This window comes from Stegastes partitus, unplaced genomic scaffold (genome assembly GCF_000690725.1).
Source record: "Stegastes partitus isolate 25-593 unplaced genomic scaffold, Stegastes_partitus-1.0.2 Scaffold3657, whole genome shotgun sequence".
Lineage (NCBI taxonomy): Eukaryota > Metazoa > Chordata > Actinopteri > Pomacentridae > Stegastes > Stegastes partitus.
In genome coordinates this window covers 16,598-32,973 of record NW_007581388.1, presented here as the reverse complement: position 1 = coordinate 32,973, position 16,376 = coordinate 16,598, and the positions used below count along the sequence as shown (strand labels likewise).

Below are 16,376 nucleotides of genomic sequence, written 5' to 3'. Positions count from 1 at the left end.
ATGCTGTAATTATGGATACACGATGCTGGATTTTTGCCAATATCTGAGATGCTGATATTGTCACAATAACTTGACACTGACACCAATTCCTGACACTGATCTATATACACATTTTTTCCACAAAACTGCAGAGACCATCAAAACTCTCTTGTAGCGGTACAAGAGTACAAATTATTATGCCTACTCTTACTGTGATGGCACACTGGCAGATACAGACATGAAATACAATGGTTTTCAAATGCACTCATTCAAAATATTAAAATTGTGTCAACTTACATGTAAAACAAATACAAAGCTCACACAAACAATTCTAACATCGGTTCCAAACCACAAAGCCATGGCTCTGCAAGCATATCGAGTGTATCAAAACATTGCACATTGCCTTCCTCTCTCACGCCTCTCTTCTTCAAATTAATGCACCCGTCAACAATTAAACATTCAATTAGTCTTTGAATGTTTAATTAAGGTAATAAGAGATTAGGTAGAAGTATTTACACTGTATTAAGTCTCGGCAGACACTCTACTTCTTCACAAATTACCACTGATCCCTGATGACACAGATTACTTTATGCAGCAATCAGATAATTACTGCTGTTTCCCAGTGTTTTTGACTGTTTTTTTCCTTTTGTTTCCCCTGTATTTTGCCATGTTCACTTCTTTTTCACTTTCACTCTACAGCTTCTTCTACCTCTCGGGCTGGACTGTGGTGCATTAACGTCGGCTCGCCCTCCCCTGCCCCCTCGCCCCCCAGCAATGGCCACACGTATCAGCATGCGCATGCAGGTACATGACAACTACCTTCCACTCTTTACTCTTCTTCTCAATAAAAAAAGTATATGCAAGACTTTCATCAGCTTTGGGTAACACATTGTGTTTCTAGTGTCATGTGATCAAATGGAAATTGGCAAGGGATCTGATCAGTGTCATAACATTTTGAGTATGCCATTTATTTGAAGGGCATCTATATTCAGCAGCTAGTATTTCCACTGATAAATCTGGCCTTGCTACTTGGCCCTTGACCATTTTGATATATTTACTGTACATAGTTTTCAGACAGGGTGATTTAATAGATTTGTGAGTCATCTGTTGCTCTCTGCTAACAAGCATAGGGGCAGAGAAAAGCCAAATTTAACACATCACAAGATCATTTTGGAACTGTCCACCTGAAAAGGCATCTCCCGATTCAGTCAGTAAAAACTCAACAAGTGTAAGGCCAACTGAACAACCGTGAGAGATTTCTACAAAAACTGACATTTTTACTTCCACTTAATCAAAACTGTAAATATAAGCCTTATGACAACAAGTCACAAGACACTGACGCAGCTGAACAATTGTAAAATCTCTAGCCTGCACCTCTACCAAATTTGATGTGACAGAAATGCAGCACAAAAAAATGCTCCGCCAAGGCTAACAAGTCATCAATTTTAAATTGAAATCAAGTTTTAAAACAGTGCAAGTAGCAAATCACAAAGACTGTAGTTTAGAATATATGTTTTGCAGTGTGTCTGTGTCAATAGATGTACAAATTCATGCCAACTCCTCTGATTGCATTTCATGTGGCATTGCTGAACTGAAGCTTGAAAATTGATATATCAAATCAAGTTGCAATGTCGACCATCACAATCAAATATTGTCTCCAAATCCTTCAGCTCTGTGCTACATTCGTTTTAATCATAGTAGCACTATTCAGCATCTTTCTTGAATGTGCCACACTTTGTAACTTTCTCGGAATAGAACTTGGTTGCATTTTAATAACTGTTGCCAGCTTAGGATCCTCCAGGGTGGATAGAGTTAATGAGCATTCCTGTGATGTGTGTACGTGTATGTGTGTGTTCAGCTGATGCGAGACCAGCTGCAGCAGGAGGAGCAGCGTGAGCGGCAGCAGCAACAGCAGCAACAACAACGGCAGAATGCAACCCTGCAATACATGCAGCAACGCATGCCGGGGCCACCTGCACCAACCCCAGCCATTAGCACCCCACAGCATTACCAAAGCATGCAGGTCCCTGTGGAGGTTCTTAAGGTCAGTGGGGTCGCCACCAATGATTGTCATTGCCAATCAATATGTTTTTTCAGCTGATTTTAGAAAACTGTGAAAAATACTAAGTGTCATCCTTACATGGCTTGCTGGTTTGAAGATATTCCATCTACATTGTTTAGAAAAACAGAGAAAACAGCAAATTCTTAATTTAGAGAAGCTCAAACTAGAAAATATTGGGCTTCTTTTTTTTGGAAAAATAACATAAAAGTGATTAGTTCTCTGTGGATGTACTGACGGCCTGTTTAAATTATTCCTTTAGTTAGTGAGTTAATGTAGAACTGCTTTTTTTCATGACTGATACATAATTTTCAACGCTGGAAATGGCTTATGGAGAGGGAAATCTTTAGAAGGATTTTGGTAGCAAGACAATTTGTGGTTTGATGCATTCACTGAACACAGATTCCCCAAACCTCCATCCTTCCACAAACTCTTTTCCTTTAGACTTGGAATGATCCAGTGCACAGTCTGTGGGAATAAAAAATAATGAATGGAGTAAAATCTGACTCACTTCCAGTCTAAGTGCAAATACACCACAAAGGCAAAGCGCTAAACAGATGTCAATGATGAGATTTGCAACAGAAAGAAAAGATGTTGGTTAAGGAGTTTCAAAAGGACAGGGGGCTGCAGCGCTTTCATTAATCCAATCACATGTTGCTGAGAAGGAGACAGGACAGGAGGGTGCAGTGGAGGTGGTGAGGACTTCAATGGGCTCCGTGGCCTCTCACACAGCAGCACTGCCACACAGGGAAAATTCTGAGACAGGTTGGAAAAAGGCAGAGAGAGAAAAATGCAGTGGAGCAGCAAGCAGGTAGGGAGACAGAATGGGGGAGATAAGAGAGGTTTGACATGTTTTGAGATAGCGCAGACAGGAGTGATGTAGATAGTCTGAGTTGGACAGGGACAGATAAAGCTAAAGTGACATTTTGCCCGATTCCAAAGATGCCTGTGTTTGTCCTTATCTTTGATGGCGCGTGTTTCTGTGTGCCTGGGTGTGTGCAATACTCCATTATATGTGCCAGTGTGTTGCTTTGTGATATTTGGAACTGTAAATCCGCACAATGTGTTTATGCGTTTCATTGTATGGGCCAGCTTCGTGCAGTGACAGTTTACTCAGTGTGCATGCATGTATGTGTGGGCGAGAGGAATGGTGTTTATGAAGTGTGTTTAGAGTTGTCAGTGTCTTTCTTAGTGTAGATTAGGTGAGCTGTCTATCAGGCCTACCGAGCTGCCTTTACCTCCTGTGGCGTGTTTCTTCGGACTTCATCTGTGCTGGCAGAGCTGGGCCAGATAGGTTGAATAGTTATGACTGAATAGCTGCTCCTCTGACCCATGAGACTCAGACATATTTTAAGTGTTCATTTAAGTGTCAAAAATTGTTGTAAAAGACATACACATGTATAAAGTAGCAGGAAGGAGTAGAAACATCTATTTACAGAAAGGTTTCTGGTTCATTTGACATAATCCTGCTGTTGCTTATAAAGCAGAGGGAGGTCTGGGGGGGTGAGGAGTGGAGTCTTTTTTGTAGTAATGGGGAGCAAGCCTGCTCTCTGCTGAGCTTTGATGTGAAGGAATGAGGCCAGCCCACTGTTCTATGTAGCCACACCAGAGGATTTAGTGAGACTTTCCTCCTCTAGGCATTACTACTGACTTAATGCTACTATGTCCTGGTACCATCATGGAGATGATGGGGTCAGAAGTACATACTCATTGTGTTATATGTTTAAATGTGAAACTACACTGAGCTAATCAGCTTATACACAAAAAAATTTTGAACAAATTTATTCTAAAGATAGCTCTTTGTTAAGCGACAGTAATTGAAATAATCGTCATTATTACAATTAAGTTCTCGTTATTTTTTTTATGTCCCACTACTGCCATTGCCAGAGGCGTTGTGTTTTTGGGTTGTCTTTCTGTTTGTCCCATTCTTATAATCACAGGAGCTTGTTGAAGGAATTTCTTCTAATTCGACACGAATGCCCATTTGGACTCAAGGGTGAACTTATGAGATTTTGGGGGTCAAAGATCACTGGGACCTCACAAGAAACATTTTGGGCATAACTCCTGAATTCATATGCTAATTCTGACAAAAATGTACATAAGTGTATAAAATAAGCCAAAATGTCATATGAAAATGTTAGTCTATTTCCAACAGACAAAATCTATTTACTACACCGATGAAAACCGCAAGAAAAAAAGACTATAACCAAAATATTGTTTCAAGTCCGGCAGCCCTAAATTTTTCTCTGCTTGTGTAGAAGATAAGAGGCTACAGGCAATAAAGTGCACAGCAAGAAAGAAGAAACACACACAAAAAAAAACCCACACACACAGTTGAGTAAGTGGCGATTGAATTGCTAAACGGTCCCACTCTTTCTCTGCCTTCATGCTAACAGGCTTTCACAATTGTTATATTCCTTACATGACAAACCTATAAATGTCAGATGAGGTTTATAGTGTCGAAATGTTTTGGCTTCTTTCTTTAATAAAGGATTTCCTTGGAACACACCTTACTGTTTGCAAATTTATTGTCTTTTTTTAGACACCTGGTAGAACTTTTAGACTGGTACAGCCAGTGAAACCATACTGAAGAATAGGAAAAAATACTTAAATCTGTGTGTGTGTGTCTTGTTTAGGGACTGTACTTTCAGAAACTAATAGTTGCAGTCAAAACACAGATATGACCACATAAAAGCATGTTGTTTTTGATTGCTTACATTTGTGACTGCATCCCTTTAAGCTAATGCAAAAGTGTCTTTTATCTGAGGCACAACCTAGCCTTAAAATTCATTTATTAAAATCTGACAGATTTCTCACAGTAAATGATAGTCTGACTTCAAATTACTTATGTTCATATTTATACCACGTGTTTTTTTGCTTTTATGCAGATATCTAACTCCTTTTCTATGTTGCAATGTGTGCAGATAAAGCTGGCTATTGATATAGAGCATTTGTTTTTGTCAGACATACAGTTCCAACAGCCACTTCTAAAATATTTGACATTAGAAATTGCAGATTTTTAGATTGTAATTGTCCTTGTATTTAAAGTATTGTTAGGTCGGGAGTAGAGGCAACTTGCAGTTGATTTGTTGCAGATTGTACCTTTGCACAGCACCACCAAAAATTGATCTAAAAGAATTTCTTAACAGAATCAAAAAAACAACTTGATCAAAGGAATGATTAGTTTTGGAGTAAGAATTGTTTACATTCTTTTGCTGTCTGTCCCTAATACAGGTACAGACGCACCTTGAGAATCCTACAGACTACCACATCCGTCAGTCTCGGAGACAACAAGTGAAGGAATACCTGTCAACCACCTATGCCACCAAACAGGTATCAGTCTGATTGGGCCTGTGCTGTTTATCTGTTTACAACTGTCTGTCACTCATTAGACCAACTACAAGTACATATATTGCCTGTTTTTTGCTTTCATCCGGCTTCTCTCAACAACAGCTTCTCTCCACAGAGCATTTAAAGTAATTTATCTACACTATGTCAGTATTCTATCATTCATTTACCCTGTTTCCACCATCTTTTTCCCTAGACGGTCCAAGCAGTGGCAGGGCTGGTGCCGCCCTCTCCTCCCACAAACATGGGACCTACGGGGGGTTCAGCATCTGCACCCCCACCGCTTCACTCCCCGCACATGCGCACTGAGCAGCTCATGTCTGGCAACAGTGCCCCCAACAGCCCCATGGCCATGCTCAACATTGGCTCCAGCCACGAGAACGAGGTAGATGCCGGCAAGTGTGGGCACACTGCGGCATAAACATAAACCCATAAACATTAATTCCTGGTCATGTTATAAAGTACAATTTAAAAGAACCAGATTGAAAAAATATCCCTAAAATATGACTTAATTACACCCCTATATAAAATTATGAGGGTTAAATATTACCCCCAAAGTGACATTATCTCCACATTTTATGAAGGCGTCATAATGATTTAATTGGTGTTCGGTAGGCTGCAGCAGCATTTGTGAATCCGCTGGTGTTAATGTGTTGTGTACAGTTAGTGTGCGGCTGGATGTATTGACTAACTGGCAATACCTGAAGCAGGCAATCAGTGGAATTTAAATGCTTCATAATGGCCTTGCACCAGTAATTACAGCTTAACAAGTGACAGGGCAACAGCAGAATGCAAGGGCCTTTGAACCTAGAAGACTTTGACCATCTGTCTTCCTCCAACTCTCTCTTTTCTCTGACTGATAGATAGTAAACCTTCCAGTTGGCCTTCATGAGATAGAAGTGTTTTTTAAAGTCCTTTCCTGAGTGAGACATACACCTGCAGAGGAGTTTACAGGGAGGCCCAAAGGCCATTGAGTTTCTTGTGCTTTATGTGACCAGTGTGTTTGGGAGTTCAGTTGGTCACAATCTGCAACGTTAGTACTAAATCCTCCACTCTGGTCCTTTAATGTGCAAGGAGTGACAGTGTTTTCAGTGTAGTATCTGTTAAACTTTTAAATGTGATTTGTGTGCTGCCCCTGTCTTAGAGTTAGATTAAATAGGTCTTTAAATTTGTCAGTAGTTCAAGTAACACTGCTGTTTTGTTTAAGTAATGCTGTTTTTCTTTTCAGATGGATGAGGTTATTGATGATATCATCAGTATGCAGTCCAATTATGATGATATTCAAGCATATATTGACCCTATCCAGATGCCAAACACAGTAAGTAAAGCAACCCACCAATAACAGAATAAGGAATCTTTATCTTTCATGGTCTTTTTTTGTGACTGATGCACTTTGCATCCAATAGACTGTTTTTGCAGTTACATATTTGAGATTAGATTATTACCAAAGGTGCTACAGGCCCATGTTTGAAGGAGTTTATTTCTAATTTGATCTTAGGATCACAGTGTAGCAAAATATGTCTATTTAGAATGTTAACTTTCCCTCCTTTATTTTGGGCACAATTCCAGACTATTGGGAAAAAAATCAAATAAATCAGTCTTAAACTCAAAGTCATAACCTTTCAATGTCATTAGTCTCTGCTTTCTACTCCAAATAAATAGACAGGACAAATGAAAATGTTTATTTATCTAAACAACTTCCAACACTGGGTAAATGATCACTCAGTAACAAACTAATCATAAGCAGTCAGAGTAGATTGTAAAGCTATTCAAGGCAAGTTTTTAAATGGTGATTTGGGGCTGTAAAAATACTTTTGGTTCAACCAGACATTGATGCATAGTTGTAACTTATCTTTTCTTTAAAATAAAAACAACATGCAATTTTCTTTAAAAAAAAAATACAAATAAAAAGTGCTGCAGGAGATGATTTCTGTCTATTTGCGTGAAATCTTAATTTTGGAGTCTTTTTTAGAGGCGATCTTATTTCAAACAGTGGATTTGATTCAAATATTCAGTAATACAAAAAAAATTACTCATAAAAACAGACTTTTTTTCTATGTAATGTTTGTATGATGATAGACTTTTTTTTTTACAGAATACATTCTTAAGTTGTACTCAAATTGAAAAGCAACATACTATGATCATATGTGGTCATACACCTTAAATACATCACCTTTGAAATAGCACACTGGACCTTTCTGTTTGTTGTCTGAAACCTTTATCCACTTTACAGTTTATTTTGGTCTGCTCAAAATGAGTCATAGAGTTGGATATGCCAAGTCATCAGCACTCAGACTTGGGCCTTTTAGTAGTTCCTGTAATCACACTTCATAATCTGTATAGTCTATCTTTCTGTCACTCCTCTTAATTATTGTCAACATTCTCTTTTTTTCAACTGTTATTAGGTATTGTTTTGGTGCTTGTGCAGCTATTCTTTGCTTTCTATCCCTGCATGTTCCCACAGTGAGCATTTTGTTATGTCTTTGTGTAGCCATATGTACAAACTCACACACACACATTAAACCGTATATAATTGACTTAAACACTAAACATTCCATCCCCAAACCATGTTGGACTTCGTTAGAAACCGTGCGGACGACATGTCAGTTGAAGACTGTACGGGGCTTTGTGTTTCAGGGAACAAACTCAGAAAATTAACAATTAAACGACCAGCAGTTAGAGTTCAACTTGTTTACAAGACATTTGGAGAGAGGGAGGTGGAGAAGGAGAGGGGGGAGGAAAGGAAGGGAGGAGGGAAAGGGGGATGAGGGCAATTTATGCAAGGGGAAAACAGGCTGAAAGTCCAGTTAGGGGAAAGTTCACTCCTGTTTGGTGGCGAGCGGAGGTAGAAGAAAGACAGGAGCGGTGCTGCCGAGGTCATTCTCCCAGGACAGGGGTGGTAGTGCCAGAGAGAGCTGCATGTACTGCTTTTGCCCGACAACGAAGAAGAAAGCACCCTGGCCTTGTAAGGGAAGGAGTAGAGGATGAAGGAGATGAATAAGACATATGCCATTGTGGAAGTCATTGAAGGAGAACAGATTCAGCTGGTAAGACAATGAAGCGCTCCCGTTTATCAGACTTTAATGTGAGCCTTGGTTCAGAGTTGGGAGATTTGTCCGTCGCTCTTCGTTCTCGGACTGTACATTAGTCCCACAGTTCACACGGATGTAGCAGCAGCAGCAGCAGCAGCTCTAACTCACAACCTCGGGTCCCTAATTATAAGGAGAGCCATAGCAGGAGCGGTGGGTGGGCGGGGGGCAGACATTTTCATTTTTAGGACTGGTTTTTGTGTTAGCATGTGACAAGTGTTTCTGCAGAATCAAGACTGTTGCACTTTGAAGTTCATGTGGATCATCTTGTAGGGCTGCTTCATGCGAGGAGTTTGGGGGATTTTAGTTAAAGCAGGCTCAGAGACATTGTGTGGTTTAGTACCTGATTCCACTGCTGTGTGTTTGTGGAAAACCCACAAAAGCTCCTTTAGCTTTATCTGATACTGCTCTGTTTTGTCGATTGGTTATTCACTCTAAGTATGTGTACTTGTTGTGTTTCCATCACACTAATTGATTAGATTAGGTGGCACACATTGACCAGCCTCAGAATGAACTGAGAAAAAAACCCACATCAACATGTGAACATTGCTGCTTTACTCCCAACTGTCAGAACAGTGAGTGAAACTCATCTGCTAATCCTGACGGGGATTAAAGCAGCAAACTCCGTGGAATTCCTGGAATCCCAAAGTTTAGTAAGAGCCGGGAACACCACTGAATACCAGGCACAAGTGAACAGTTCGACTCTTAAGTGTGTGTTTGTGTGTGCGTGCTTACATGGATGGTTACACTGAGCCACACTGAGTCCCAGTCACACTTGGTTGTTAAATTGAATTAAATAGACTCTTATTGGAGCGGGGCATGGAGGTGGGGTTCCCAGTCAGGATGTGGTCAGTGCAGGCGCATGGAGGAAGCTGGGAATCTGAGCTTATTAGAAAGTGTCAGTTTTATATCATGAACAGAAATCTTAGCAGAATTATGAAACGGTGTGGCATTCTATCAGTTTTTATTCAGGGACTTTGCACAGTAACGCACAGATTTGTTTTCAATATTAACCCTGAAAACAAAGTTGTAGTATATATGGATGTTGTCTGATTCAGTTCAGTGTGATTTATTGCATGTTAACAAGCCAATTTAAGATTCAGCACTTCCACAACTGAACAGTTAACATGCAGCTTCCCTAACAACACAGTATATCAAGTTTGAAGAAGAACGGGTTAGTGTTAAATTTTTTCCGAATGACACTACTCTAATATGATTTCCTCCTCATTCATGAAGATTTATTCATTCTCTTGGACATAATTTTTTATAATTTTACCAGACTTGCATGCAGATGCTTAACCTGCAGACTTCTGTGCTTATATTTATGTGCGAGAATGTGTTTGATCTCACAGCTCACACAGTAGCGAGAAGATTAGGATATCTTTTCCTTTGAGTTCTTTATCTGTCAGGCCTCATTAACTGCGTCATATTTGCCCTTGCTGCAGGGAGCATAACATGGTTGCATACAAGGCAGAAAAAGTCACATCACACGCATTAAAATACACAATTAAAAAGGAATCACGTCTTTTTAGGAGCCCCCACAAAACTAAATCTCCATTGTTATGCAACGTCTAAAGTGCAAGAGTTTGGAGACCACTTCACAAATATGAGTTCAGGAGCTGAAGATTCGAGCCATAAAGGGAGATAAGATAGATAGCATGATAGTCAATCATTGCTGTGTGCTTGGCAGGCCGTTCTCAGGTGTGATATTATTGCATTATCTCCTGCTATCTGCTCTTTACAATGCTCTAAACATGAACGGGGACTTCATAAAGGCACTTTCCAAGGTGTATGAAGCTGTAAAGGGGTTGTCTCAGAAGCACAGAGAAATAACGAACTTCTGCGCCAGTTTGACCTGAGTTTGACTGAGCATTGCTTTTAGTTTTGATTATGTTTTTACATTGGATTAACTTTTAACTTTCACAGGTCATAGTGACAAAGTGAAGTTGATTAAAGTAACCTCCATCTGTAAATTGTGACATTTCTAAATGTGTGTATTTGTTGTCTGCATGTGTGACTTTGTGTGTGCTTCATCCCCAGCTCCCCCTGTCAAGCAGTCACCTGGATGTGTATACAGGCCCTGGAATGAAGGGGCCAGCCATCGCTATGACCAGCAACTCCTGTCCTGCCAACCTGACCATTAAACGAGAACTGTCAGGTGCGAAGGTTTTGAACATTTGTGGCCACATTTTAATAGCCGGGGAACTGCACAGATTTTCGAAACTCAGTCAAACTAATGAGATTTTACCAAGTGACATAGGGGTTTGTCACTTAATGATTCTAAAATATTTGCTTCTACTGTGCCCTGTAATTTATGTCGTGGCATTTCTTGACAACCCTGACAAACTGCTTGTCTTGTAACGAAGCGCTTTCTCAGCCATTAGTTAATCGCTTTTTGTTATTGCAAAGACACAGAAGCCCGTGCGTTGGCCAAAGAGAGACAGAAGAAAGACAACCACAACCTGAGTAAGTCATTCCCTTGTTCCTCCCTACTCCTCTACCCATTTTTATGTTCTCACCCCAATACTCTACATGTCTTTAAAAAGATGTGCATGCACGACATCCACATGCACATGCACATGCACATGCACACAAACACCATAATCTGTACTGTGCAAAAACTGTTTTATATAGCCTTGTGCTCATTTAGCTGACATAGTGCAACTAGTGGGTGGATGGTTAACCTGGTAATTTCTGCTGTCCTGGCACTTAAGTGTAATTGCCTGTGACAGTGTGTGCCTGTGTGAGTCTGTGTGAGTCTGTGTGTGTCTGTGTGCTTAAATGTTTGTCCCTTTTCTCCCTTTATTGTATGTTTCCAATATGCGCTGATTTGTACTTTTGCTGTATTCACTAGACTGCCAACTCATCAGCTGCAGAATTTCTTCCTTGCTAGGTCACATTCACTGTTTGTGTCAGTGTTATATGTATTTGAAAAAAGACTTTTGTAATTACAAACATCGCAGTCTGTCTTCCACAAGGTCTTTTTGTTCATTTTTTGCATGCATTTGATTCCCTTATACACTACTATTGTCTTAATTTTCCTGTGTCCTTTTCCCTTTGTCTCTTCTTTCCTCTGCAATAGTTGAAAGGAGGAGGAGGTTCAACATTAATGATCGTATCAAAGAGCTGGGCACCATGATTCCCAAAACCAATGACCTGTGAGTTGCTTTTACTGTCACTGTACAATGTATGTATGAAACCAGCTACTGCCAGACAGCTATGTATGTAAATAACCTGTGTGTACTTTATTGTGTCCAAAGTGATGTGCGCTGGAACAAAGGCACCATTTTGCGGGCATCTGTGGAGTACATAAAACGCATGCAGAAGGATGTACAGAGGACCAGAGAGGTAGAAAACAACTTCAAAAGGATGGAGATGGCTAACAAACAGTTGATGCTACGCATCCAGGTAACACACACGCCCACACACACAAACACATGTGCAGGAAAACAGTAAATAAAAATGATTCTGATGATGTTGTTCTCTGGCGACTGCATACAGGAGTTGGAGATGCAGGCTCGTCTGCATGGTCTGCCCAACACCCCTCCCGCAGGAATGAACCCCACTGACATGATGGCTTCTTACATAAAACAAGAGACCAGCCCAGAGGAAAACCTTTCTCACCCACAGGCACAAATCCACCACCAGCCCCAGCACCTACACCATAACCAGGCTCAGCCCCAGGCCCAGCAGCACCACTATCTCCCCCAAACCCACCTCCACCCTCAGGGCCAGGCCCAGCAACAACCCAGGCAGCTGCAACTGCCCCCACAACACCTCCAGCCCCAGCAGCCCATCCAATACCCAGCAGTGGGCAGCTCCCAGCCCTTTGACTTTGCCCAGTCGCTGGACTTGTGCGATGGGATACCCGGATTCTCAGATGGCATGTCGGGGCTGGGTGACCTGGGCGGACTGGATGTCCAGGGGAGGCGAGGCGAACTGGGCTTCCTGATGATGGACGAGCAGTTGTCCCCTATGGGAGGAGACCCGCTGCTCTCCGCAATGTCCCCCGAAGCCTCTGTTGACTCCAGCCGCAGATCCAGCTTCAGCATAGAGGATGGAGACATACTGTAGACACGCGCACACACATACACTCCCTTAAATGCCTGAAGTTTTAGAGAGGTTGCAGTAAAAATGCAACATAGAATGCAAAACAGCATGAAAAGTGACGGTACACTGGCAGGACACGACACAACATATGTACAGCACATATACAGAAAGGAATCAGCCACCAGACATGGCATCCCTCACCGAGCACACACAGAATATACACAATTTTAACATACAGCACAAAGAGACAGTCATTTGTGGTACAATTATCTTCCCTTCATGGCACAGACAGAAGAAGGTCCCCAGCACTCACACAAAACATGCTGTAAACATTTGTGCACACACACACAGTTGCATGTGAGTTAAACTGAGCAGCTTGAAACTTTCCCAGCAGACTGAGTGAGGTGTAAACCGACACTGCCAGATCAGGACTTATATAGCACGCTTGGCCTTGTTTCCATAAAGGTGTTCCTGAATCATAATTGAACAAGGGACAAAACCAGCAGTTAATTAGATTGACGTTATCAGATACAAGGACAACCGAGCGCATTGTCTCACTCGATAGAGGACAAGTTATTTGCCCCTTACATCAACCTCTTTTAGTAACCATAAATGATTGAATGAATGATAGTGAATAAAATGGAAATAGCTTTATGGCTCTGCATGCATAATTTATCTCGAAGGGATGCAGTCCAGTCACATTGTTCTGTTCTTCAGTCTGTTATCCACAGTTTGCTTTTTCCTGAAGCAATATCTGTTTCACAAAGACCTGTGTCAACCTGCTAAGCTAAAGTGTATTCTTTAGGCGTCCATGTCGTAGGTGACGTTTAAAAATTCAGAGGGTGAACTATTTATTGTTCGAGCCAAAAAAAAAAAAGCCCTTTGCATTTACAGTATTGCATTTGCTTACTTCTAGCAGAAGTGGTCTAAATGCACATGCACACACACACACCGCCGTCCCCCATTATCTACACTTTGAACATTTGACACTGTCGCCATCGTTACTCAAAGACACTGTAAATTCTGTTGACTTTGGAGAGAGGGCAGGAGAAAGGAAAAAAAAAAAAAAAACCTTGGATGTTCTTCAAAAATCAGCGTGCCATCCAATTCTGTGAGGTGTCAAAATACTCAGGTACTGTAATAGAATACACAAGCAGGATCATTTTTAAATAGAAGCAGATGTTAACCTGAACTCTGTCAGGGCCGTAACCCCTATCTGTGTGTGCCTTTTGATTTTTTTGCAGCTCTGCTCCTCTTCAAAGGCATGTCTTTATAGGTTGGAGGTCATGGGCTTAGATTTAATATCACATTCAATTACGCCTGTAAATGCTTTAGAGTTTGCTTCTCTATCAACCGTACCTTTGTTAGTCCAGGAGATAAACGGTTAATTTGTTCTCACACTAAGTGACATTGAAGGGTTTGTAGAAGAGGCCCAGGTGAAGGGAAGACGAGGGTTGACAGGGTTTGATACTGGAAGAAAGAAAGAGGGTGTTCTGGCTGACGGCAGCCGTCGTCTTCACTGTAAAGGCACAGCATTAGGAAACACTTGCATGCATTCACACTCCGTTCATAAACATGCACGCACTGAACACCTATTACACATTATAGCCCTCACACACATGTACATAAAGTGCAGTTTGCCTTGAGGCTGTTTTCAAATCAGCACGTTAACAGCTTCAGCCTCTTTGCTCACAAGTCGAGTGAAGCTGCCAGCAGCGGAGGTAAAGCGCCGGTCCACTGTTCCCGACTGTCACCCAAATGTAATTCTTTTACTCCTTTTTGTCACAGTGACAGTTGCTGCAGCTTTTGTTAGACCATGCGCTGTATGTCTGCTCTGGTTAGACCTGAGACTTGGCTTTGATTTGATATAGTTTATGATCAGAACTGATAAAGGTAGAAGAAAACGTTGATGGTGATTTTTTGATTTTAAAAAAAGTGTTTGTTTTCTTCATTATATAGTTTGTTGTTTATTTTATCTCCAAAAGCACTGGAAACTATATTATTGTTTTGACTTTGTACATGGAAAAATTATGGAATAAGATTTGTTTCAGATGTTTTATGCCACAAAGCCACTTAAATGTTTTTATTTGTATTTGTTGTTTTAGTTCTGTTTCAATTATATTCCAAAACGACCCTTTTTTTTTCTCAGAGCCATTTTCAGGAAGTACACTGTAAAGGCATGTATAAGCCATCAATGTTTCACTGGAGGAAGGAGTGGGGAACTGTTTCTAAACTTCCAGATTTCAGCTGATTTTAGAGAGATGAAAAGATTATGTACATTTATGATGCAATTTTTATATGATTGGGATTTTATTTTTCTCTCTGTTGTAACTTTGAATTTTGGAGCCAGACATAGATTCTATGATTTGACTGAAATCAAATTGCTCATTTGATGAATGTAAGGTTTACCAGTTTCTGGTCAGACTGAAGTATGTCAGCGTTTTTTACCCTGCCTGCCTCCTTCCTTCCCTGACTTTGGTTTCCATGGAGACTGGAAGACGACTGACTTCACATAAACTCTGAGCCGGGGGATTTGTGATTGTCCTGGTGTTGTACCACTGACTCTGCGTTTGTCGTTGTCCAGAGTTGTGCCTTTTTTCTCTATCAGCCACAGTTTGTACTGTCACCCAGCCAACACTCCAAAGAGCTTTTCAGGCCTCCTCTGTTCTTCCACTAGAGGGCGCTCTGCAGAGCAATCCACACAGGGAAAAGTGGTTCTGATTTTACTGAAGATATAAAATGTTTTACCAGAATCCATTCATCGGCTTTTAGTGTTTTTTGTGTTTTCTTGTTGTTTAAAAAAAAAAAAAAAAGATATGACTTGAGAAATCTGTGTGTGGCAGGTATTGTTTATTGCGGGGACACAAATTTATTAACAGTCACATTATAGTGACTAGTTTTCCATCTGGGGACAATGTAAATATATATAATGTAAAGACGTTTCAGAGTTACAGTAGAGCTAGAGTGAGGTTGGGATTATGGCGAGTATGGTTAAGTAATGGAAACATGATTGTATGTTTCAAAAAATATTTTGTCACAACAGCAACATTATGGTCTCTTCATTTTTAATTAAACAAAAAAAATGTGGTCTCCACAAAATACCCCTTCACTTCAAAACTTGTTTTGTCTATTGTAGCTTCACTTAAAAGTTTTACATTTGTTGTGCAAAATTAGGTTTGTGCAGGGTTTGACAAAAGATTTTTTTTCTCATTCATCTGTTGAAAGAGAAAAGTTTCTCTCAGTTTGATGCACCTACTAGAGGATTTTGTGACATTGCAAATAGCTTCAATCATCAAATCATGCTTCGATATGCAACTTACATAAGTGTGATGTGGAAACCTAAAGCATGCAGTTCTATAAAGCAAAAGTCATCTTGTGTTTGGTAGTTACTCTTTTAAATAATAACTGAATATTTACAGATTGTTGTTTTTTTTAATTGAAGGATTAGGTGCACCATTAAGATTTTTTTCTGTTTTTGAATATAGTTTATTTGGCTGTACATTTTGATGTTTTAAATTGATTTATAAAAACATACACGGTACTGATTATTTTATCAGAGCACTATTCATATGTCTTGCAAAAAAATATATCTATCTTTTGCCATTACATTTATATTTTAAATTTACTGCAAGTCAATAATGTAAATAGCTGCAAGTTAAGGCACTCTTCTCCTATGTGGAAAAAAAAAGCTTGTACTATGGTGTATAGCTGAGCTGCATTAAAAAAAAATAAACCGAGTACAAATAAAACTGTAAAAGATTAGCAAGCTGAATGAAAAGATGTGGCAATTTTAGTTACAGAACCCTTAAAAATTTGAATGTAATTTGAAGCATTGCTTTGTATGTAAGACA

General features: G+C 40.2%; 1 protein-coding gene across 4 annotated transcripts in view; it reads left to right on the top strand.

Annotated features, from left to right (window-relative positions):
* The window catches only part of tfeb (transcription factor EB), a 30,465-nt gene extending 15,183 nt beyond the window's left edge, over positions 1 to 15,282 (top strand). For 3 of the 4 annotated variants that reach the window (XM_008306431.1, XM_008306432.1, XM_008306430.1), the window contains 10 exons: positions 679 to 783; positions 1,838 to 2,023; positions 5,273 to 5,371; positions 5,583 to 5,771; positions 6,615 to 6,704; positions 10,516 to 10,633; positions 10,885 to 10,941; positions 11,558 to 11,633; positions 11,736 to 11,883; positions 11,977 to 15,282. In XM_008306431.1, the coding sequence (XP_008304653.1) occupies positions 754 to 783; positions 1,838 to 2,023; positions 5,273 to 5,371; positions 5,583 to 5,771; positions 6,615 to 6,704; positions 10,516 to 10,633; positions 10,885 to 10,941; positions 11,558 to 11,633; positions 11,736 to 11,883; positions 11,977 to 12,549 (1,566 nt within the window). In that variant the 5' untranslated portion in view covers positions 679 to 753 and the 3' untranslated portion in view covers positions 12,550 to 15,282. The remainder of the gene's footprint in view (positions 1 to 678; positions 784 to 1,837; positions 2,024 to 5,272; positions 5,372 to 5,582; positions 5,772 to 6,614; positions 6,705 to 10,515; positions 10,634 to 10,884; positions 10,942 to 11,557; positions 11,634 to 11,735; positions 11,884 to 11,976) is intronic. The other variant, XM_008306433.1, reaches the window with a different exon arrangement.
* Positions 15,283 to 16,376: the final 1,094 nt, after the last annotated feature.